Genomic DNA, 20,674 nt, shown 5'->3' on the forward strand with positions numbered 1-20,674 from the left:
CTGATCTTTTCACCCAGATCACTCTCCTCCGATCCCTTTCCCTAGATCACTCTCCTTTGATCCTTTTTCCTAGATCACTCTCTCCTGATCTTTTCACCCAGATCACTCTCCTCTGATCTCTTTTCCTAGGATCGCACTCCCCTGATCTTTTTTCCAGATCAATTCTTCCCTGATCTCTCCATAGATCGTTCTTTCCTGATCTTTTCCCCGATCACCGTCCTTAGATCCCTTTCCCAAGATCGTTCCCCCTTTGATCTTTCCCCGAGATCACTCTTCTCTGATCCCTTTCTCTAGATCATTCTCCCCTGATCTTTCTCCCAGATCATCCTTCTCTGATCCTTTCCTCTAGATCACTCCTTATCTTTTCCCCCCTCCCCTACTAAATATCTCTACTCTGACTCTTTCTCCTAGATTGCGCTCCCTGGATCTTTCCTCCAATGGCTCTTCCCAATTCCCTCCTCCCCCCAGTGGCTCTTTCCAGATCCGTGTCCTCTGATCTTCCTTCCTAAATAGCTCTTCTCAGGTCCTTCTCCTCTGACCCCTTTCCCCAAACAGCTCTCCCCAAATCCCTTGCCTCTGATCTCCCCCAATAGTTTTTCCCTGATCTCTTTCCCTCGATCTCCCCCCACCCCCACCCCGGCTCTCCCCAAATCCCTGTCCCCCCATCCTTTTCTTCCGATCGAGCCCCGGCTGGACCTGGTGGCCGCCTTGGTGAGCACCGGGTAGAGACGCAGCAGCAGCAGATACTGCTCCAGCACCCGCTGGGGGAGCGTCCTGGCCCGGTCCCCGGCCCCAGCCCGGGCCCGCAGCGTGGACACCACCGGAGCCATCGGCTGTCTCGAGACGGGGTGCGACCTCGGCTCTAGGGCAAAGGGAGGGGACAACCTTACATTTCTAGCCTTCCGGCGCGGCGCGGCGCTTCGGGGAACTTCGGACAGCTGAGCTCACGAAGCCTGGAGTTTTTCCCGGTTCCCTAAGCCTTTCCCTCCTCTCCCGGGATGGCGGCGCTCCGATTGGAGTACCATGGGGCGTGGCAAGCCCTGCCTCCTGATTGGACGCTCTTCCTGTGTGGGGGAGAGTGGAGGTGGGCTGCTATCTCGCGAGAGTTGGAGGAGGAACGCGCGAAATTTCTCCCGGGAACTGAGAACGCCCCTGAAAACTGCGGAGACCTGAGACGTGAGAGCGGCGGAGCGAGAGTTGTGGAGGCTGAGCCGATATGGTGTCCCGGGAGCGCGGGTGGAGGCGCGCTGAGCCCGGAGAGGAGGCCGAGAACAGTCGGTGAGAGCCGCCACCCCGCCGGCCCCCACACCTCTGAGTCGCCCCTCTTCCCGACCCTCTCTTCCCCCTCCCGAGCTTCCGGGTCCCCAGCCTCGCCTCTCCCCCAAGTCTTCCCGGAGCGCCCCATCTCATCCCCTGGGGTCCCCCCCAGGCCCCTGAGGGCCGCTTCCACCCAGTCTTGCAGGCTTCTGAACTCCTTCTTGGCCGTTCGTGCCCCCCCCCAGCCCCAGCCGAGACTCAGGATCCTGGGAGCCTCAGATCCTCCTTCCGATCCCTGAGTCCCAGACTCATCCGAGCCCTGGAATCCTCGGCCCTCAGAGGCCTCCCTTTTCTCAGCCGCCACGTCCACAGGTCGCCCCCCTCCGTGCTGACCCCGCTGACCACTTCCCTGTTCCCTTCGCTGCTACCCTTCCTACCTCCGCTAAAGCCCCAGGGCTCTGTCCCCCGCACCTGCGCCTTTATATGGGCTTTCCTTTGTGACTTCACTTGTTTCTTTATCATCCACATCTCGTGCCAGTGATTCTCAGATTTGCCCTCCAGCATTTTTTGACTCCAGTATTTTTACTTTCCTGTATTGTCCTTTCCCTTGTCATCCCCCTCTGCACTGAAACGGAACCCATCATAGTCATTATTCTGGCTGCCGCCACTTTGCCTCTCCTCAGTCCTCTTCATTCTGGCTTCCAGCTTCTTCCCTTAGCTGAAACAGCTACTCATGATCTTTTCATGTTTTTCCTGATCCCTTTCCACCTACCTGTTTCATTTGACTATAAAATACTGAATAAAGTACTGGGAAAAATCATGAAGCCGCTACTGACTGGGTCAGCATTTATATTATATTATATATTATGCATTTATATATTTAGAATTACATTATATGTGTATATTATATATAACTTTTATATATTTTGTAATTATGTTTATATTTTATATAATTTCAACTGGGCTGGCATTGCTACAAAGCAATCCTTTTATACCTCCAAGATTAACTGGCTGTCCCACTCACTGCAGAGGTTCTTCCAAACCTTTTCATGATCCCCTTTTGCCCCTCCCCTCTCAGCTGAAAACTCTGCCTCATACTTTACTGGAAAAAAAAAAATTGAAGCCCTTCCCCCAAGAGTTCCCTCTTTTCCTCCCCTCCTCATCTCATATCACTCAAATGCCTTCCTCCACTATCTCCTTGTTTCAGACAAAGATAGTCCTTCTTGCCAAGGCACACTCCTCTCCTTTCACAAGTGACCCCCGTCCATCTTTCTACTGAAAATTGCCCCCTCTAATCATCCTCACTCTCTCACTTAATACTCAGTCTCTCCTTGCAGATTGACTGCTTCCTTGTGTCTCCTCCACCCTCGAAAAACCCTCCCTTGATCCACCATCCTGGCTAGATATTGTTGCAGATCTCTCCTCCTTTTGATGGCTAAACTCCTTGAGAAGGCTATCTGTGATAGGCACCTCTACTGCCTTTCCTTTTGCTCTCTTCTTAACTTTAAACAGTCCTATCTCATTATTCCACCAACATCTCTTAATTGCCAAATCAAATGGCTTTTTCTGAATCCTTATTCTTATGACCTCTCTAGCCTTTGACACTGTTGACTAACTGCTTCTCCTTTGGTGAAACTATTCTCTTTTGACACTCCTATTCATCTGACTGCACATTCCAAGTCGTGCCCCCCATGTCCCCCAAGGCTCTGTCCTGGGCCCTCTTCTCCCTCTATATTTTTGCATTTGCTGATTTTAGCTCCCATGTATTGATGGATTCAATTACCATCTCTATGCTGATGATTATCAGATCTACTTATCCAGACCTAACCTCTTCCGCTGACCATCTTCAGCTGCCTATCCGACTGTCTCAAACTGGATGCCCCATAGACATCTTAGACTCAACATGTCCAAAACTGGATTAGTTAAAATTTCCCCCAAACTCTTTCTTCCTGACTTCCCTGTTACTATTGAGGTTACCACCATTCTCCTAGGCACCCAGGCCAGCAACTTTCACAATTCTTTTGCACCACCCTTACACCATCCCCCTTCAATCCAGTTTTTTGGCCAAGGCTGGTCAAATTTACCTTTTTAACCTGTTTCCCTTCTGTCCTTTGACACTGCCACCATCATGCTGGAGGTCCTCATCCCTTCGAGCCTGAGCTGTTGTACTAGTCTGCTTGTTGGTGTGCCTGGTACTGGTTTCTCCCTGACTTTGGTCCATTCTAATAATAGTAGTAATAACAATAGTAATACTTACAGAGTGCCCACTGTGTGACAGGCAATGTGCCATTTTATAGGTGAGAAAACTGAGGCAAATAGAGCTTAACTGACTTTCCTAGAGTTACAAAGCTAGTAAATGTTTAAGGTTGGCTAGACTGAACTCAGTTCTTCTGACTCCAGGCCCGGCACTCTCTCTGTTCCTCCCCTTAGCTGCTCAGTTCCACTCATCTGTCAAAGTGTTCTTCCTAAAGCACAAATCTGATCCTGTCACTCCTCCCACCCCACCCTCTACAAACTGCAGCTGCTCCCTGTTGCCTCTAGACTTAAATATCACTGGCTGTGCCATCAGAGAATGCTGTTCCTCCTCACCTCTGCCTCCTGGGCTCTCTGACTTCTTTCTAGTCCCAGCTAAAATCCTTCCTAAAGCAAGTCTTTTTTGAGAGCAAGGACTGTCTTTATCTTTGTATCCTCAGTGCTTTGCCCAGAGCCTGGCACATAGTGGGTGCTTTATAAAATGTTTATTAACTGAATACTTTCTCTTCCTGGATACTTTGTTTTCTCTGAGCTTTTGTGACACTTGTCTGAATAAATTTTCTCAATCTTCTTTGCTGGCATATCCACATTATTCCCCCCAACTGTGGGTGTTCCCCAAAGTTCTGTCCTAAGTCCTCTTCTCCCTGTTTTCTTTCTCTTGGTAACCCCATCAGTTCCCGTGGGTTTAACTATCATCTCTATGTAGATAACTCCCAGATCTATATATCCAGCCCCCATCTTTCCTCTAGATTACCAATTACTTATTGGACATTTCGAGCTAGATGTCTTGGAGACATCTCAAACTCAACTCACTATCAGTTCATCTCAAATAGAACTCATTTTCTTTCCTTCTTGCAAATTTACCTGTTTCTGTCAGAGGTACCATCATCCTTCCAGTGTTTCAAGTTCATAATCTTGGCATTATCCTGGACTCCTCACTCTTCCTCACCCCATATGTCCAGTCAATTTTCAAATCTTGCCCTTTCTCCTGCCACATCATCTCTCCAATCTCACCCCTCCTCTCTGCTCCAACATCTACCACCTGCTCCAACATCACTCCTCACCTTGGTCATAACAAGGGCTTCCTTATTTCAAGTCTCTCATTACTCCTTCTCATCCTCTATACTGCTGCCAAATTCATTTTCCTTTATTGTGTATCTGAACATATGACTACCCTACTCAACCAACTTCAATGACTTGTAAATATTTTGTGTATATTTCTGTTAACTTTTTATGCTATATATATTTTTAAAGTTAAATTTTATTTTCAGTTATTAAGGATTTATTTTTTCTCTCTCCTGTCTCTCTTTCCCCTTCTGCCCTCTACTGGGTAAAGAAAAGCAGTAGCAAATAATATAGTCAAGCAAAACATTCCCATATTGGCCATGTCCAAAAATGTCTCCTTTTGTTTATTAGTCCATTAGCTCCATGTCAGAGGTAGGTACCATTTTTCCTCATTGGTCCTCAGTCATCATGATGGATTAATCATTGCATTGATCACAGTTCTTAAATCTTTCAAAATTGCTATTTTTACAATAGTGATGTTATAGAAATACATTATTTTCCTGGTTTTACTCACTTTGCTCAAATATCTTCTCAGGTTTCTATGAAACCATCTCATCAGTTCATATAGAATGATAATATTTTATTACATTTTTACTCTGATTTGTTCAGCCCTTCCCAGTCGATCAACACCCCTTTAATTTGCCTTTTTTTTACCACTACAAATAGAACTATGATAAATATTTTTTATTTTATATTTATATATAAATATTTAATAAATATTTATTTATTTTATAAATATTATATATAGTACCTTTTCCTCTTCATTTGATCACCTTGCAGTACAGGCTCAGTATTAATTCAAAGAGTAGGAACAGTTTAGTAACTTTTAGGGTATAGTTCTAAATTGCATTTCTTGTGTATGTTTTTATACGTATTTGTTGTCTCTCCCATTAGAATGTGAGCTCATTATGAGTATAAATATCATGTACTTAACCATTTCATTGTCTATATTTATGTTTACTAACTTGTTGCATGTTTTTATATGTACTTATTTCCTTCCCCATTAGAATGTAAACTCATTATTTCATTCTTTGTTCTTATGTCCTCAGCACTTAGGATAATGCTTACTATATAGTAGGAGTTTAAAAAATATTTGGAAATTGATTGATTGATTTAGCACAGTTGGCTAAAGTGTGCACTTGGAGAATTTAATTCCTCCACTCATCCCAACTTCCCTAGATGTGTTGATGGCACCGCCATCCTCCCAGTTAATCAAGTGGCAAACTTTGAAGTCATTGATGAGCCTTGCCTCCCTCCCTGTCCCTGACTTCCCATTGCAAGATCTTCCTTTGAATTATCTCTTGTGTCTGTCCTTTCTAGTCCTGCTACCAGCACCTTATTTTGGACTCTCCAGTTGTCATCGGCCTACAACTCAGAATCACAGGGAGTCAGACTGAATCTGTAGGACAGTAGTTTGTCACACCAGTATTGTCTTCATGGTAGCAGAGGTAATGTTGATTTGATTATTAGTCCTTCAGCAAGAGGGAGAACAGGGACAAGCTATTGCTAGAGAGCAGATTTCAAGTTCCTGGTCCTTTTCTAGTGGTCGAGGTGGGAGTTGGTAGAGTTGTGGGACCTGGCTGATGACCAAGAGGTAAGGCATGTTTGAGGTATTCCCTCCCCTTTCCCAGTCTTCATCTAGGTCAGTTCAGCTGATGACCTCACCAGTTCCTTTCTCCTCTCCGCACCTCAGCTATAGGCTTAACTCTGAGGTCACCTTTTTCAGGAAGCTTTTCCTAATTCTTTCTTCTACATCCCTCCCAGTCGAAAAGTGATGTCCATTTAAGTAATCAGCTGCATAAGTTTAGGGTGGCAGAGGCAAGGCTAGATAACAGTTGATGTGGAAACTCAAGCTGAGACAAAACAGACTAGACACATTGTCTTCCACCTCCCCTCCAAGCTAGCCCTCTTCAGAACTCTTTTATTGTTGAGACCGCCACCATTCCTCCAGTCATCAAGTCATCCTTGGCTCCTTACTTTCACTCATCCCATTTCACTAATCATTTGCTATCTCCATAAAATCTCTTTTCTCTACTCACACTCTACACTACCCCAGTGCAGGCTGTCATCTTTTGCCTTAACTGTTGCAATAGCTTCTAAATTGATCACCCATTTGAAGTCTCCCCATTCTAATCCATCTTCCACACAGCTTCCCATGGTTTTCTGATTATCATCTCAATTCCTTACTCAGTATACGCCAGTGGCTCCCCTATTACCTACAGGATCAAATATAAACTTCTTTGTTTGACATTTAAAGGTCATTGCACCATGGCTCCCTCCATCTTTGTGGCTTTATTTATATTACTTCCCTCCGTACTCTTTACACATGACCTAACATCTCCTGTCCCTATGCTTTTGCACTATCAGTTTCCCATGCCTGGAGTGCTTTACCTTTTCACCTTTTCCTCTTAAAATTCCTAGATTCCTTCAGGACTTGATTTAAGGGCCTCCCCTTGCTTATCTGTTCTCTATTTGCTTGTGCCTTTCTCTCCAAGGTTGTCTTATTTATAGGATACATAATATGTATGTGTCTTCCCTAATCCAAGTCATCCCTCCTGCTGCAACCATCTTCCTAAGGCACGTTTCTTCTATGTTAAGAGGCTACTGTAACAATCCAGGCGTGAGGCGATTCGGGATGGTTCATCCTGGTTCAGGATGGTACCAGTGTCATGACATTAGTCCAATGGACATGACAAAGGAAAAATGAATAGTAATTGATGATTGATTAGTCATGGGGAAGTAGAAAGAGGAATTGGGGTTTCACGACCAAAGTAAATGCTCCTTATTATGTATTCTATAAGCAAGAAAACATAGTCACATACAACAGGGTTGTTGCTATGTCTGGGTCTAGTGCGTTGGTTTCATCTTGAAACAGAGAATGGTTTTTCCATTCTTTTACACAGGGATGATGGCTTTTCCTCCTCTTCACTCTCTGCCCTCAAGCGCTTGGAGCGGAGTCAGTGGACAGACAAGATGGATGCAAGATTTGGTTTTGAAAGACTTCAGGAGCCCGTAGAAAAGACTGGCTGGCTCATCAACATGCACCCAGTAAGCTACTTGGTTTGCTGTTGGGGGAGGTCTCATGATGTAGTGGGAAGTAGAAAGGCTGTTAACCTTTCGATTTGAAGAGAGTGATCAGCCATTATTCCCAGGAAAGTGAAGGGGAAATGTATGTTTCTAGTCTTGCCTCTGTGTGAAAGACAGCACAGCATTAAGTTTCCACTGCAAAAACTGCTGTGAGGGCTGCAAAAACTGCTGAAGTAAAGACTACTGAGAATAAATTGTGAGAAACAGTAGAAGTCAGGTTTCCATAGAATTGCTAGACAACACTAAAAACAGAAGTTAGCAGACAGTAGGTGGTTCTGACCAGTCAGAAAGCAGACAGTGGCCTTGGGACTCTCAGGCCAACATAAGGGCCAGACCTGGGCTAAGCCAGTAAAGTTGTGTTTGTCTTTCCAACTTCTGGCACTCAGTTTTCTCATGAAATGATAATAATAACTATAATTCTCATGAAGAAGATCAAATGAAATAATGTATAAAAAGTTTGTGTTCAGTTGTGTCTGATTCCTTGTGACCCTCTGGTCCATACTGCCCATGGGGTTAAGATATTGGAGTGGTTTGCCGTTTCCTTCTCCAGTGAATTAAGGCAAAGAAAAGTTAGGTGACTTGCCCAGGGTCACACAGTTAGTGTCTGAGTCTGGATTTAAATTCAAGTCGTCCTGACTCTGTAAAAAGTTATTGTAAATCTAATAAGGCTATATAGATGCCAGCTGTTATTGCTGCCTAGTATTTCTCATCCTGGTAACAGACACAGGTAGTGGGAGGCTCTGTTTTTTAGGGGCTATATGTGGGATCGTTGAAAAGGCAGACATAATTGTTTCTGAATCTTTCCAGCTCTTACTTTAAAAATAATGTTGTGAAGGTTCAGAGAGTAATCTTTGTAGGAAAACAGGGAGGCTGTATTTGAAAATGAGATGTGAAAGAGAATGAGTCATGGGACCATTGGGAGGGTGAGGGGAAACTCCTGGACTCCAAGATTGGAGGGTGTCTTAATGAGACTCTAGTGAAGCTGGTAGCTTAAAATGACCGTGGGACAAAATAATTTACTTCTGGAATATGTAATATAACCTAAGGTTTGGAAAGGATAGCACTTCTGATAAAAAGGAGTTAATTATTCTATAGACAGAGCTCTGATTTGTCAAGAGGACTTTGTTACCAATGTAGACTGCTGCCTTCTCTTTTTTAGACTGAGATTTTAGATGAAGATAAGCGCTTGGTCAGTGCAGTGGATTACTACTTCATCCAAGATGATGGCAGCCGATTTAAGGTAGGTGGGTCCCTTCCATGAGTGATCTAAGCACAGCTTGGTGATTTGGCATAGTTTTATCTGAGCCAAGAAGAGCCTAGCACCACTGACTGTAAGAATTTCCCCTGAGTAGAAGAGGCTGCCTTGGGAGTTAATGAGTTCTCTTTCACTGGAGGTCTTGAAGCAGAGGCTGGGTGATCAGAGATTCCTGATCTCTGGACTAGATGGCCTCTGAAGTGCCTTCTGACTCGGAAATTCTGCAGTGTAGGAAGTATAGGTGTTGGTGCAATTCTGCCTATACAAAAGAGCTAACCCCCCAAATCTCATCCTCAACTGGCATTTCTTTATATATCCTATTTCTGCTGCAAGACCTTAGGCAAATCACTTATCCTTGGGATTCAGTTTCCTCATCTGTAAAATAAGTGGATTAGAATAGATGACTTCTGAAGGCCCTTTCAGCTCTATGCTCTCTATATTTGATAAGACCTTTAGAAAAGCATTAGCAGGCCTTAAGTTGAAAGTTTAAGTAGTTTTAAAAATTCAAGTAGTTATAATGTAATTTTGATTGGTTTTGTCACTGTTTAAATAGGTAACATCAACTCTAATAACCTCTACTACTGAGGTTATATTGAAATCTTTATAGTAATTTGCAATTCATGAGGAAGTCAGTGGGGGATGCTTCTGAGTGAGGAATCCATGAGGAGTTAAAGTTTAATTGCTGTTTACATATTGATTGAGCTTTAATCACTATCTGTGAAGAAGCTCCCTGACTAGACTGGAGCAAGATAGTGAGAAGACTAAGGAAAAGAACTTAATTCTTTAAGAGGATTGAGTTTAATCTTTATCTTGCAAATAAACAAGAGGATTTTTGAGAGACTTGTGTGCAATCTTCACTTCTTATTAGTAGGGCTGTGTTCCAGAAGTAAAGGAAGTGAGGAGAAGTAAAAAGTAACAGTGATGGGGGGTGGCTGGGTGGTGCAGTGAGTAAAGCGCCGGCCCAGAGTTAGGAGGACCTGAGTTCGGTTCCGGCCTCAGACACTTAACACCCACACAAAAAAACTAGCCGTGTAACCTTGGGCAAGTTACTTAACCCCAATTGCCCTCCAAAAGGCAAAAAAAAAAGTAACAGTGATGGGTAGGAGGTGACTCTGACTTTCTCACAACTAAAACATCATAAATAATTATTTACCCCTTTGATCATTGGTTATATTGTTATAAAATTGCATAGCAAACAACTGATATTTCTTAAACCTGGGAGATTAGCAACTTTGATAAATAATGAGATAAGCAACTACTTATAGGAAAAGTAGTTTATCCAGTGTACTAAATCATATTTAATAACCTGGACCAGGGGCTCAGAACTAATTTTTTAAATGAGAAAGATGTTGCAATGTTAGTAATTGATAAAGAAATATTCAAGTGTACCTTTGGATTACTTTAGAACTCAGGAGGTTATGAATAAATGTGGTGACCAGTCTAATAGCAGTGAGGGATAACTGCCTTATGTGAAAGTGATTGACTTTCAAACTCTGCTACAAATAAATGAAAAGAAAGTTTCCTAGTTGTTCTTGAACTTTTCTACCATCAAACGAGATGTTTGCAAAGTACAGTGGCTGGCACACAGTAGATGATAGCAAAGGCTTATTCCATTCTGTATGTTGACTTCGCTCGGAGGCCTTGTGTTGTCCTTACTGTGCTTTATCAGAGTAAAAAGAGTGCATACCTTGCTGCTCCCAAGGAATCCTCAAGAGAGCACCTGGCCTCCTTTTCTTCCCTTTTTTTTATTCATGCTTGGACGAGTTGTGATGACTCTTGTTCTTTTTCAGGTGGCGCTTGCTTATAAGCCATATTTCTACATAGCAACGAGGAAGGTAAATATGTGTATTTCATTGAATCAGGCCACATAATCTGTGCATTACTTTGTAGTGGGCTTCAGAATCTGGAAAGAAGCAGGTTTTTAGAGTGGAGATGCATTATATTCTAATCATTAGAAGAGCTAAAATTCTGATCTCATTCTAGGGTTGTGAGCGAGAAGTGTCATCTTTTCTCTCTAAGAAGTTTCAGGGGAAAATTGCCAAATTGGAGACTGTTCCCAAAGAGGATCTGGACTTGGTAAGTGTTATCTATGTATGTGTGAATCAGAGACTGGAAGAGGTTTAGGAAATCAGTTAGTTTGCTGCTTTGTGGCCTGGGGAACAACCCTGAGGAGCTGGGACTGGGAGAATCATCAGGGGACCCTGGCTTGGAAGATGCTCCAGAGCTCCAGGTTTCCTGAACTAGACTCCCTTCATCTTTGTTGTATCCTAGCTACTCTTGGTCTCCCTAATTCCGTGACATTAGTTAAAGTCTCTTTCCTTGCATTCACTAACCTGATTTATTTTCATTTCATAGCCAAATCACTTGGTGGGCTTGAAGAGAAATTATATTAAACTCTCGTTCAACACTGTGGATGACCTTGTAAAAGTGAGGAAGGAGATTTCCCCAGCGGTGAAGAAGAATCGAGAGCGGGATAATGCCAGTGATACTTATACAGCTATGTTATCTAGGTGAGCTACCTCTTCCCAAAAAGAACATTGTGAGGTCCTAGGTCATTTCCATTCCATTTTCCTGATCCTAATGAAAGTAGGTATGTGATCTTGTGGGGCAGCAGGGTCAGTATGATGTCAGGCTTCATTTGAATGAAATATCCTTGAGAAATCAGACCAAGTGCTAATACATTTGATATGCTCAGTGGTACAGTATTTTTTATTTTGGCCTAGGAAGTAAAGTATACCTATGGCTTCTTTTATTAAAGGAAGCTTTTGTAGATTGGTTCCAGTCAAGTCAGAAGTTGATTTTGAGTCCCAAGCATATTTTATCATTTATCAATTTTAGATGTTCAGAAAATAGTAACTATGGTAAACCTGACATATGAAAACTGAAAATAGAAGGTACAGTGGAAAGAATAGTAAGGGAATAGCAGAAATAGGTCATGTTGTTTTTAGAAGAACCAATGGTAATAGTTGTGGTGGTAGGAGAAGAAGAAGAACCACCCCACCTTGGGCAGATGCGGTCAGTTCTGAAATGTTGAAACCTCCTATAACTTTCTGCTTGCTCTGAAGCTGGATTTTCAGAATACTCTAATCATTGGTCAATTCCTAAACCTTCTGTTTAAACATATGAACGTATATAAAGATGAGCAGTGGCTTTGAAATCCTATGTCGGCAGTTTCCAATTCTGATGAAGACAGAGAACAAGGTGAATAGTGGTTAATAGGGTATAGGTGGGGGAGCAGACCCCCTTCTCCCTAGGAACTCAGGCCTGACTCTTTATTGGCTCAGATCTTCAAGTATTTGTGAACTGTCATTCAAGGTTGTATGTCCTAGAACTGGATATTCTTGAGGACCATCCTGATGAACTCAATTTTGATTTTTGTATTTATTTACTCTCTTCATCTCTGTAAGTCTGTAGCTGGGAATAGAGGAATTAATAACTATTTTCCCTTTTCTGTGGAGTGCATTGATGGGGGGTAGTGTAACTACTGATGAAGAGGGGACCTCTAAGAAGATAGCTGACCAGTTGGACAATGTAGTTGACATGCGCGAGTATGATGTTCCCTACCACATCCGTTTGTCCATTGACCTGAAGATCCATGTGGTGAGTGCCAGACTTGAACAGTGTTTTCTTTGGGAAAGCCTTGATGTCGGGGAAATGTTGAGGTGAAGCTAAGCATGTTAACAGAGGTGTTTCCTGAAGTGGAGAGCTCCTTATTTGATGCAGCTGATGTCTCCTTTGGTCCCGTTTGTAGGCTCATTGGTATAATGTTTGGTACCGGGGCAGTTCCCTTCCCGTTGAGATCACCCGCCGAGATGACCTTGTTGAACGACCTGTAAGTAATACTTGTACTTTCTTAGCTGAGGTTGTGACAAGCTCTTTCCATAGGACCTCATACCCTTTACCCAGAAAGATGAGATTGAGTGTGGATGGTTTGGGATACTGCCACAAGGGGGCAAAGGAGAGCTAATCAATCTTGTTCACTCTTCCATCAGGATCTGACCTGAAACCATTTCATTTTACAGAAATGACTTAGGGGGCTTTTTAAGTGTCATCATCTTTTTGACCTGATTTAGGCTAGGGAGCCTATGTCAGCCATCTCTCTTGGACTGGAATTTGGGGACAAAAATCCACCAGTGAGCTATGGATGAGAGGACAAGGGCCAGAAAAAAACATTATGGAGCCAGATGCCTTGGGTCCAAGACAGCAAAGTCTTGGGCTTCCCTTCTCTCAGAAATGGCATGTTGGGATCATAAAGAAGGCCAGCTGGATTGCCACTAAGCCCTCTGTGCCTTTTATCCCTTTCAGGACCCTGTAGTTCTGGCATTTGACATTGAAACAACTAAACTGCCTCTCAAGTTCCCAGATGCAGAGACTGACCAGATTATGATGATCTCTTACATGGTAGATGGTCAGGTGAGTGCCTGGTTCAGCTTTTGAAATCTGAGTCAGAACACAAGTTAAAAAGTCATTGATTACCTCTAGTCATATTGGTTTCAACTTCCTGAACAGTGTGGGAAGGCTGGGGGTACCTCTGGTCTCAGTGCTTGAATCTTAATGTCTCTTTGGGAGGGTAGGATGTCATGGAGTTGCCATTAGAGTTAATGTGTAGGAGGGATGGCCAGCCATATTTTGGGGCGGTGAGTTGGTTTTTATTTGTGTTTTTGTTAGCACTATTTTTAACTACTACTATTTTTATTCAACTTCCTTAGGGATACCTGATTACCAATAGGGAGATTGTCTCTGAGGATATTGAAGATTTTGAGTTCACCCCCAAGCCAGAATATGAGGGACCATTTTGTGTCTTCAATGAACCTGATGAGGTAAGCATATTCTTCTTACGTGAAATTTTCAGCCCTCTATTAGTCCTAGGGAGCTCTCCCTACCCAAAAACCTGTGTGATATGAGAAGAAGATATTAATTTACTTCTTCTCTTTTTGCATTATATCTCATTGAACTTAGCTGAAAGTAAAGTTATCAACCCATCATGGAAGGGATTGGTGTTAGATTTTTCCAGAAATGAATGAATGAAAAAACATTTATTTATTAAGTACTTAACTATGTACTAAGCAGTGAGGATACAAAAATAAAAAAGCAATACAGTCCCTACCCTCAAGGAGCTCTCATTCTGAACGAGATAAGGGAGACATCATACAGAGGAGGATGATTAGGTCTGGGTGAGGTACGTGGGTAGGTTAGATGGCATTTCCTGGGGGTCTGGATAGGGAATGTATAACAAATGACCAGGCTTGGTGGGCTAGAAGGCACAGTGATAATACAAATGTTAAATCTTGGTGATCTTCCATTACAATTGGTAACTGGTGATTATTTGTTCATTTCTGTGATGCAAGTGGCCACGTTCCTTATCTATGGATTAGGATTGGTTGAAGGGTCTAGCCTATGGCTTTTGGGAAGGAGTGAGTGGTCAGGAGGATCAGAGTGGAACAGGGAATTCTCAATTCCTTCTTGAAAGGATGACAGTAGGGGTCAGTGTCCAACCAGGTGGGACAATAGAAAGCATTGGTAGGGAGTTTGATGGGAAAACCTGATCTCCTAGGCCCTTTAGTGCCTGGTTGGATCTGTGTACCTTGTGGATAGAGGTAGCAGGGAGTCCAGATTCCTTGACGTTCCTTCTGCCAAGGAGTGTTTAGGTCAGTAAAAATGTAGCAAATATATCTTCTCAAAAGATAAAGTTGTTGACTTACAGTTGGAACCTTTTATGTATTTCAGGCTCATTTAATCCAGAGGTGGTTTGAGCATGTCCAGGAAACCAAACCTACCATCATGGTAACCTACAATGGGGACTTTTTTGACTGGTAAGTGTGGAAGGTCCACTAACAATTGAGTTAAAGAGGAGCTATGTTGACAGGTTGTTTGTACTGCTCAGGAATGAGTATATTCCATTCTGGGGAGAGATAGTCAGCCTTGACTCACTTCTAGGATGCTATGTCTGCGCAAGAAACCTGTGTTAGAGTGAAGAAAAGACAGTAAATTGCTGCAATTTTTACAATTCATACTCTAGGGGAGTCCTATCATTCTGGATGCATGAGTTCTTTCGTTCTTTGTAAGATGAAGAGAGATAGTATCCAGCCTTCACCTTCTTCACAGAATTGACCTTAAACATTTCTTTTTAGTAAAGTAGTAGTAATATTGTAATGATTTTTGTTCAGTCAGTCGTGTTTGACTCTGTGACTCTAGTGTTTTTGTGGCAAAGATCCTGGAGTGGTTTGCCATTTCCTTCTCCAGCTCATTTTACAGATGAGGAAGCTGAGGCAGACAGGGTTAAATGACTTTCCCAGGGTCATACAGTTAGTGTCTGAGACTGGATTTGAACTCAGAAAGATGAGTTGAAAGGATGAGGGCCTGGCCCTGTATCCACTGTGTCACCTAGCTGCCCTAATATAATAATAGATCATGGTTATTTAGCATTTTATGGTTCTATGTCAGTTTCATGTATGACCCTCTGAGAGACATAGAGTACAGATCATCTCCATTTGATGGTGAACAAACTGGGCTTCCATAGCCTGCAGATCACCCAGCTTATAAGTAGAAGAGTAGGGACCCAGCTCTAGGTCTCCTGTCTCAATGTCCTTCCTATTACAGTGTGCTGTTTTTGCAGTCTTCCTTTGGTATTATGGGTGAAGGAGGAGTTGCTATGCAAGTTTGAGCATTCTCTGCTCTCATCCTTCCCCCTTTGCCTGATCTCACCCCTTCCCACCTTTCCCTAGGCCGTTTGTGGAAGCTAGGGCAGCAGTCCATGGACTGAGTATGCATCAAGAGATTGGATTCCAAAAGGACAGTCAAGGGGAATACAAGTCCTCTCAGTGCATTCACATGGACTGTCTCAGGTGGGTGCTGCAGTGGCTCCTACCCCAGGAATGTCATGCCAAGCGATGTGTGGTGCTGGGCTCACTCTCCTCGACTGTAGGGTTCTCGTTGGGAAGGGACCAGGTCAGTTAATTCTACCATCCACAAGACCATGGCAGGGGGGCCGAGAAGGCTGAGAGGCCTCCTAGTCTGACTGCTCTCATGTTAACAGAGGACAGTGAAGCCTGCGGAGGTGAATGAAGTGCTTTGCCAAGGTTGCACAGATAGTACATGGCAAAGGCAGGATTTGAACCCAGGTCCTTTGATTTCCAACCCATAGTTCTTTGCACTGCATCATGCAATTCTTATAGGAAGTCGGCACTTTTGGGGGTCTGCCCACATGTTGCCTGTTTTTGTTAGCTCTTCCTGGCACTCAGGGCCCATTCCAGTAGGATTATTTGCCTTCATTCTTTTCGTTTCTAGATGGGTAAAGAGGGATAGTTACCTTCCAGTGGGTAGCCACAACCTTAAAGCTGCAGCCAAAGCCAAGCTCGGGTATGATCCTGTTGAGTTGGACCCTGAGGACATGTGTCGAATGGCCACCGAAGAGCCTCAGGTACCATGGAACCCAGTGGCTTTTGTAAGCCATTAGGTATCAAGTGTCCTGGGTCTTTGAGGGAGATGGGCAGTGAGTGTGCCGCTTAGAAGGGGCATCGAGCCCTGGAACCACGCCACTCTGTGGGACTGTTTTTCGTATATAAACATTTACTGTTCTGAGTCCTCCCGCTTACCTGGAGTGACCAGAAGATTAGGTCTATATCGTCTCCTCCTACACTGCTGGGTATTCACCAGTATTTTGGATTTTCTTTGGCTTTGCTGCTATATATAGCCACACTTAATCTCTGTTTTTTCAGTTCTGGTTTTTTCATTTCTCTTCTCAGACACTAGCTACATATTCAGTATCAGATGCTGTTGCTACTTACTACATGTATATGAAGTATGTCCATCCCTTCATCTTTGCTCTGTGCACCATTATCCCCATGGAACCAGATGAGGTCAGTGCATCCTTTGCCCTAATTGGTGTAGGGTATCTGTGTTAGTGACATCCCATGAGGCTTCTGGATCAGACAAGATAGAAGGCTTCCTCCTAATGGAGAAGGCTGTGGTAATGTGATTGCAGTCATTTGGTGAGACGTGGATATCACTCCATCCTTTCAGTGAACATCTTCTCCTATCCAGGGCAGTAGAGATCTTAACAAATGAATGACATGAATGAATCAGTGAACAAAGCACCTGGGTGGAGACTGTGCTCAGCTCTAGGGATGCTCACAGAGAAGTAAGGGAGTCCAGCCTGCTCTCGGGTGCTGGGCTGAGGAAAGATGGTGGTCAGGGTGTGGTGATGGTTGGGCTTGCCTGGCATGTGCTGCCTCCTGTCTCTCCCTCGGGTGGTCTGGCTGCTTCTGCCAGGCAGGCTTGCCTGCCTATGAGTACCAGTTGGTTGGCAGTTGGTGAGGACAGCTGGCTCCTCCATAGGAGCCACCTCCTCAGGGATGAAGGCTGGAGGCAAGAGTGGTGATCTGGGGCAGAGGCGTCAAACACGGCTGATGGACCTCTTGTGGACCAAACACTCCTGAGTGTGACCTGAACCAGATTAAAGTCTAATTGGGAAACATTTAACAAATGAAAGTATAACAAAACAGAGATAATGTGTGGCTTTCTAAGCCACTATGCGGCCCATTAAAGTTTCCTTCATAGAGAGCCGAAGTTCAGCGGCCTCTGGTTCCTGGTGTGCTGCCAGTGGGCTGCGGCTGCTGCTCCTCATGGGGTTTTTGTGCACTTCTGCCTGTTGGTGGCAGTCAGTCATGCAGTTGTTGCTTGTGGTGACAAGGAAGGCAGGCTCTTTCTCCACAGTAAATTCTCCTGTTAATGATGACCTGGGGGCTCGATTGGAAGCAGGTCTGGCAGTTCGTGGGACATTGCCATTCTCAAGGCTTTTGATTTTTTCCCCTGCAGGTCTTGCGGAAGGGTTCAGGGACCTTGTGTGAGGCCTTGCTGATGGTCCAGGCTTTCCATGCCAACATAGTTTTTCCTAATAAGCAAGAGCAGGAGTTCAACAAACTGACTGAAGATGGCCATGTATTGGACTCAGAGACATACGTTGGGGGCCATGTGGAGGCACTGGAATCAGGCGTCTTCCGCAGTGACATTCCCTGCCGATTCAAAATGGTGCAACTCTTTGCTTCCCTCTTGACTGCCTTGGGAGTCTGGATATCCCTGTCCCTGCCTCATGGGTGGCAAGAATCAGAATAGGCTAAGTAGATAGTAGCTCTTCCCTCATCTTTGTCCTTCCCTTGCATTCTAAGGCCCTTCCTGACCTCATCACGCAATGCCTAGGGTGGCATTTGTCAAGACCATTATGCTGCAGTACCCTTCCTTGTTGGTGCCTCTTTGGGGATCAGCAGGGGATTCCAGATGAAAGGTGTTTTGTCAAGTCAACAAGCATTTAGTGCTTGCCATGTGCCAGGCACTGTGCTAATCACTGGGGATGCGATGAAATGCAAGAACAGTCCCCGCTGTCGAGCCCTTCACAGTCTCCTAGTCCCAGGATGAGTGTTAACATGAGGAGACTGCTTCCGCAGGCCATTTGTAAGAGTCGTTGATTGCTTTGGCGCTCCATATACATTAAGGCACATTTTCTGGTTGCTGTGTGGAGTTTTTAAAGAACTCTTCCAAATGATGTTGTCTGCAAGGAGCTTGTGGTACAAAGCTTAGGCTAATTCATTTGACCTTGTGTCAGTAGAGATAGCCCCAAAGACGGCAGATAACATAAGTTGGTCTTAAAAAGCTGCATCAGTCATGCAGAGTCAGTAGGGGCTGAGGGTGAGTGCAGTAACATTTCTTTCTGTATCATATCACCTTGTCTCCTCTGCTAGAATCCTGCAGCCTTTGACTTCTTGCTGCAGCGTGTCGAGAAGACCATGCGACATGCTATCGAAGAGGAAGAGAATGTGCCCATTGAGCAGGTTACCAACTTCCAAGAGGTAACAGCCCTGGGTCCTCTGGGGGAATAAGGTGGGGAGGCCCAAGAAACTTCTGAAGTAATATGCTTTGACCATCCAGCTCCTCATGTGTGTCCAGACATTCATTGTTTTCATGTACTCTTGATCCCTGCATTTGTCTTCCTACTTTAGACTTACTCTTTCCTTCTTTTATGAAATTTATAGATAATGTCTTCCAGTGGAAATTTGGGGAAGACTAAAGTTAGGTGGGATCCTTCTTTTTAACCCCCATTATTTCTTTTTTGAGTAAATTCCAGCCAAATGATGTTCTTAGCTCGACTGCTTAATGGCCTCCTAACTGGTCTTTCTGCTTCTTATCTGTCCCTCTTTAATCCATCTTTTACACTGTGGAAGCAGTCTTTTTTTTTTTTAAGCTATTGCAAATATTTTAATAAGTGTTCTCCGCAAAGCATTTAAAACACCAGTTTGTGAGGATAAACTCCCTCGGGGAGAGAGAAGACAGAAAACAGGTAGCCATGGAGCTGAGGAATCTTCTTGATTTGGGGCAGGATCTGAGAGTCCACTGTTTTCTGATCAGCCTTGTGCTGCTCTGTAATCTCGTATTTCTCTTTTTCTGTGTCAAAAATCTCTCCTTGGTGTCTGGATTTATGGAGCCTCTTCTTCTTGAAGTAAGAATCAGTAAGATGATTTGGAATTTTTACATCCAAAAAGTTAATCCTGGTAGAGGTGGCAATGACAGATTTCCGATGGGTTCTTCTCAGAGGAACATGGATGATGGTCAGAGATCCAGTCACTAACCTGCTGTTTCAGGAAAACCACTCGCTTGCCCCTGTGGTGGTCAGTGAGCATGATCAGAACGGTGCCTGGGGTGATGCTAGCTCGAAGTCTCCTCACATGCTGACTGAAGGGCTTTTTGCCATGACTTAACAGCTTTCTAGGCACATCCTCAGTAGGGTAATACCTAGGCATTTTTTGAATCTTTACTACTCTGATTCCTCCATTCTTATCATGACCAACAGGCTTTGAGATAGTAGCAGGCACTTTTTTTTTCTTTTTACTTTCAATCTGAGTTTTTGGGGCAGTGTATTTCAGCTTGTTCATGGCTCTCCAGGAATACATTGCAGACCTGTCTACCCATCCCTCAGGCCAGGACTGGGTTCTAACTGCAATGCTTTCAAGGCTTTTTGACCTTCTTTTCAGCTACATCTTCCTTTTTTGTTCTCTTTTTCCTTTTTGACTTTCTTTTCCTTGGGGAGCTTTTTGTCCGCCATCTTGAGAGACAGGACAGAAGTCTTCTTTTTATACGATTTAAAACAATATGTTTTATTGATCTGCACTACTTTTTCCACATCCCCATCTATTGCATTCCAGTGGCTTCCCCAACCTCTCTCTTGTAACAAGGCAAGCAAAATTAATCCCATTGGCCACATTTGAAAATGTATACATCCCTCTCTGTGGTCCATCACTTCTTGACTGAGAGGTGGGAGAATCATGTTTTACGAGGCTGGAGGTTGGGACTGGATATTGTATTGATCAGAGTTTTCAAGTCTTTCATTGTTATTTTTCTTTACATTATTTTGGTCATTTAGTAGGTTCTCTTGATTTTGTTTCCTTTGCTCTGCATCAATTCATACAAATCTACTTAAGTTTCTCTTTTTTTTTCTCAATTTTTTATAGTGCAGTAATACTCTATCAGTAGGTCCTTATTCCATAATTTGTTCAACCATTCCCTGATTGATGGGGATGCATTTTCCTTCCAGTTCTTTGTTGCTATAAAAAGTGCTGCTACAAATATTTGTAGGTATATGGAACTTTTTCCTCCTCTTTAACATTCTTGGGATATACTATGTATATAGTAGTATTATAGTGTAGTAGTACTATAGTAGTATATATATAGTAGTAGTATTCCTAGATCAAAGTGTATGTATGGTTT

General features: G+C 43.6%; 2 protein-coding genes across 4 annotated transcripts in view; one reads left to right on the forward strand and one right to left on the reverse strand.

The window, feature by feature from the left end:
• The window catches only part of PXMP2 (peroxisomal membrane protein 2), a 12,724-nt gene extending 11,840 nt beyond the window's left edge, over nt 1–884 (reverse strand). For all 3 annotated transcript variants that reach the window (XR_011169021.1, XM_069091793.1, XM_069091873.1), the window contains exon 1: nt 697–884. Coding sequence is in view for 2 of the 3 variants with exons in the window: in XM_069091793.1 (XP_068947894.1) it covers nt 697–830 (134 nt within the window). In the remaining variant the exon portion in view is untranslated. The remainder of the gene's footprint in view (nt 1–696) is intronic.
• A 197-nt stretch (nt 885–1,081) lies between these two features.
• Nucleotides 1,082–20,674, forward strand: part of POLE (DNA polymerase epsilon, catalytic subunit) — a 67,237-nt gene continuing 47,644 nt past the window's right edge. Inside the window, exons 1-16 of the mRNA XM_069092013.1 lie at nt 1,082–1,278; nt 7,479–7,623; nt 8,822–8,902; nt 10,708–10,752; nt 10,901–10,993; nt 11,273–11,427; nt 12,376–12,517; nt 12,669–12,749; nt 13,223–13,330; nt 13,627–13,737; nt 14,645–14,730; nt 15,643–15,762; nt 16,205–16,337; nt 16,663–16,776; nt 17,735–17,947; nt 18,655–18,762. Of these exons, the coding sequence (XP_068948114.1) occupies nt 1,217–1,278; nt 7,479–7,623; nt 8,822–8,902; nt 10,708–10,752; nt 10,901–10,993; nt 11,273–11,427; nt 12,376–12,517; nt 12,669–12,749; nt 13,223–13,330; nt 13,627–13,737; nt 14,645–14,730; nt 15,643–15,762; nt 16,205–16,337; nt 16,663–16,776; nt 17,735–17,947; nt 18,655–18,762 (1,797 nt within the window). The 5' untranslated portion in view covers nt 1,082–1,216. The remainder of the gene's footprint in view (nt 1,279–7,478; nt 7,624–8,821; nt 8,903–10,707; nt 10,753–10,900; nt 10,994–11,272; nt 11,428–12,375; nt 12,518–12,668; nt 12,750–13,222; nt 13,331–13,626; nt 13,738–14,644; nt 14,731–15,642; nt 15,763–16,204; nt 16,338–16,662; nt 16,777–17,734; nt 17,948–18,654; nt 18,763–20,674) is intronic.

This window comes from Petaurus breviceps, unplaced genomic scaffold (assembly GCF_028583685.1).
Source record: "Petaurus breviceps papuanus isolate PSGF00001 unplaced genomic scaffold, PetGlider_PUasm1.0 103, whole genome shotgun sequence".
Classification (NCBI taxonomy): Eukaryota; Metazoa; Chordata; class Mammalia; order Diprotodontia; family Petauridae; genus Petaurus; species Petaurus breviceps.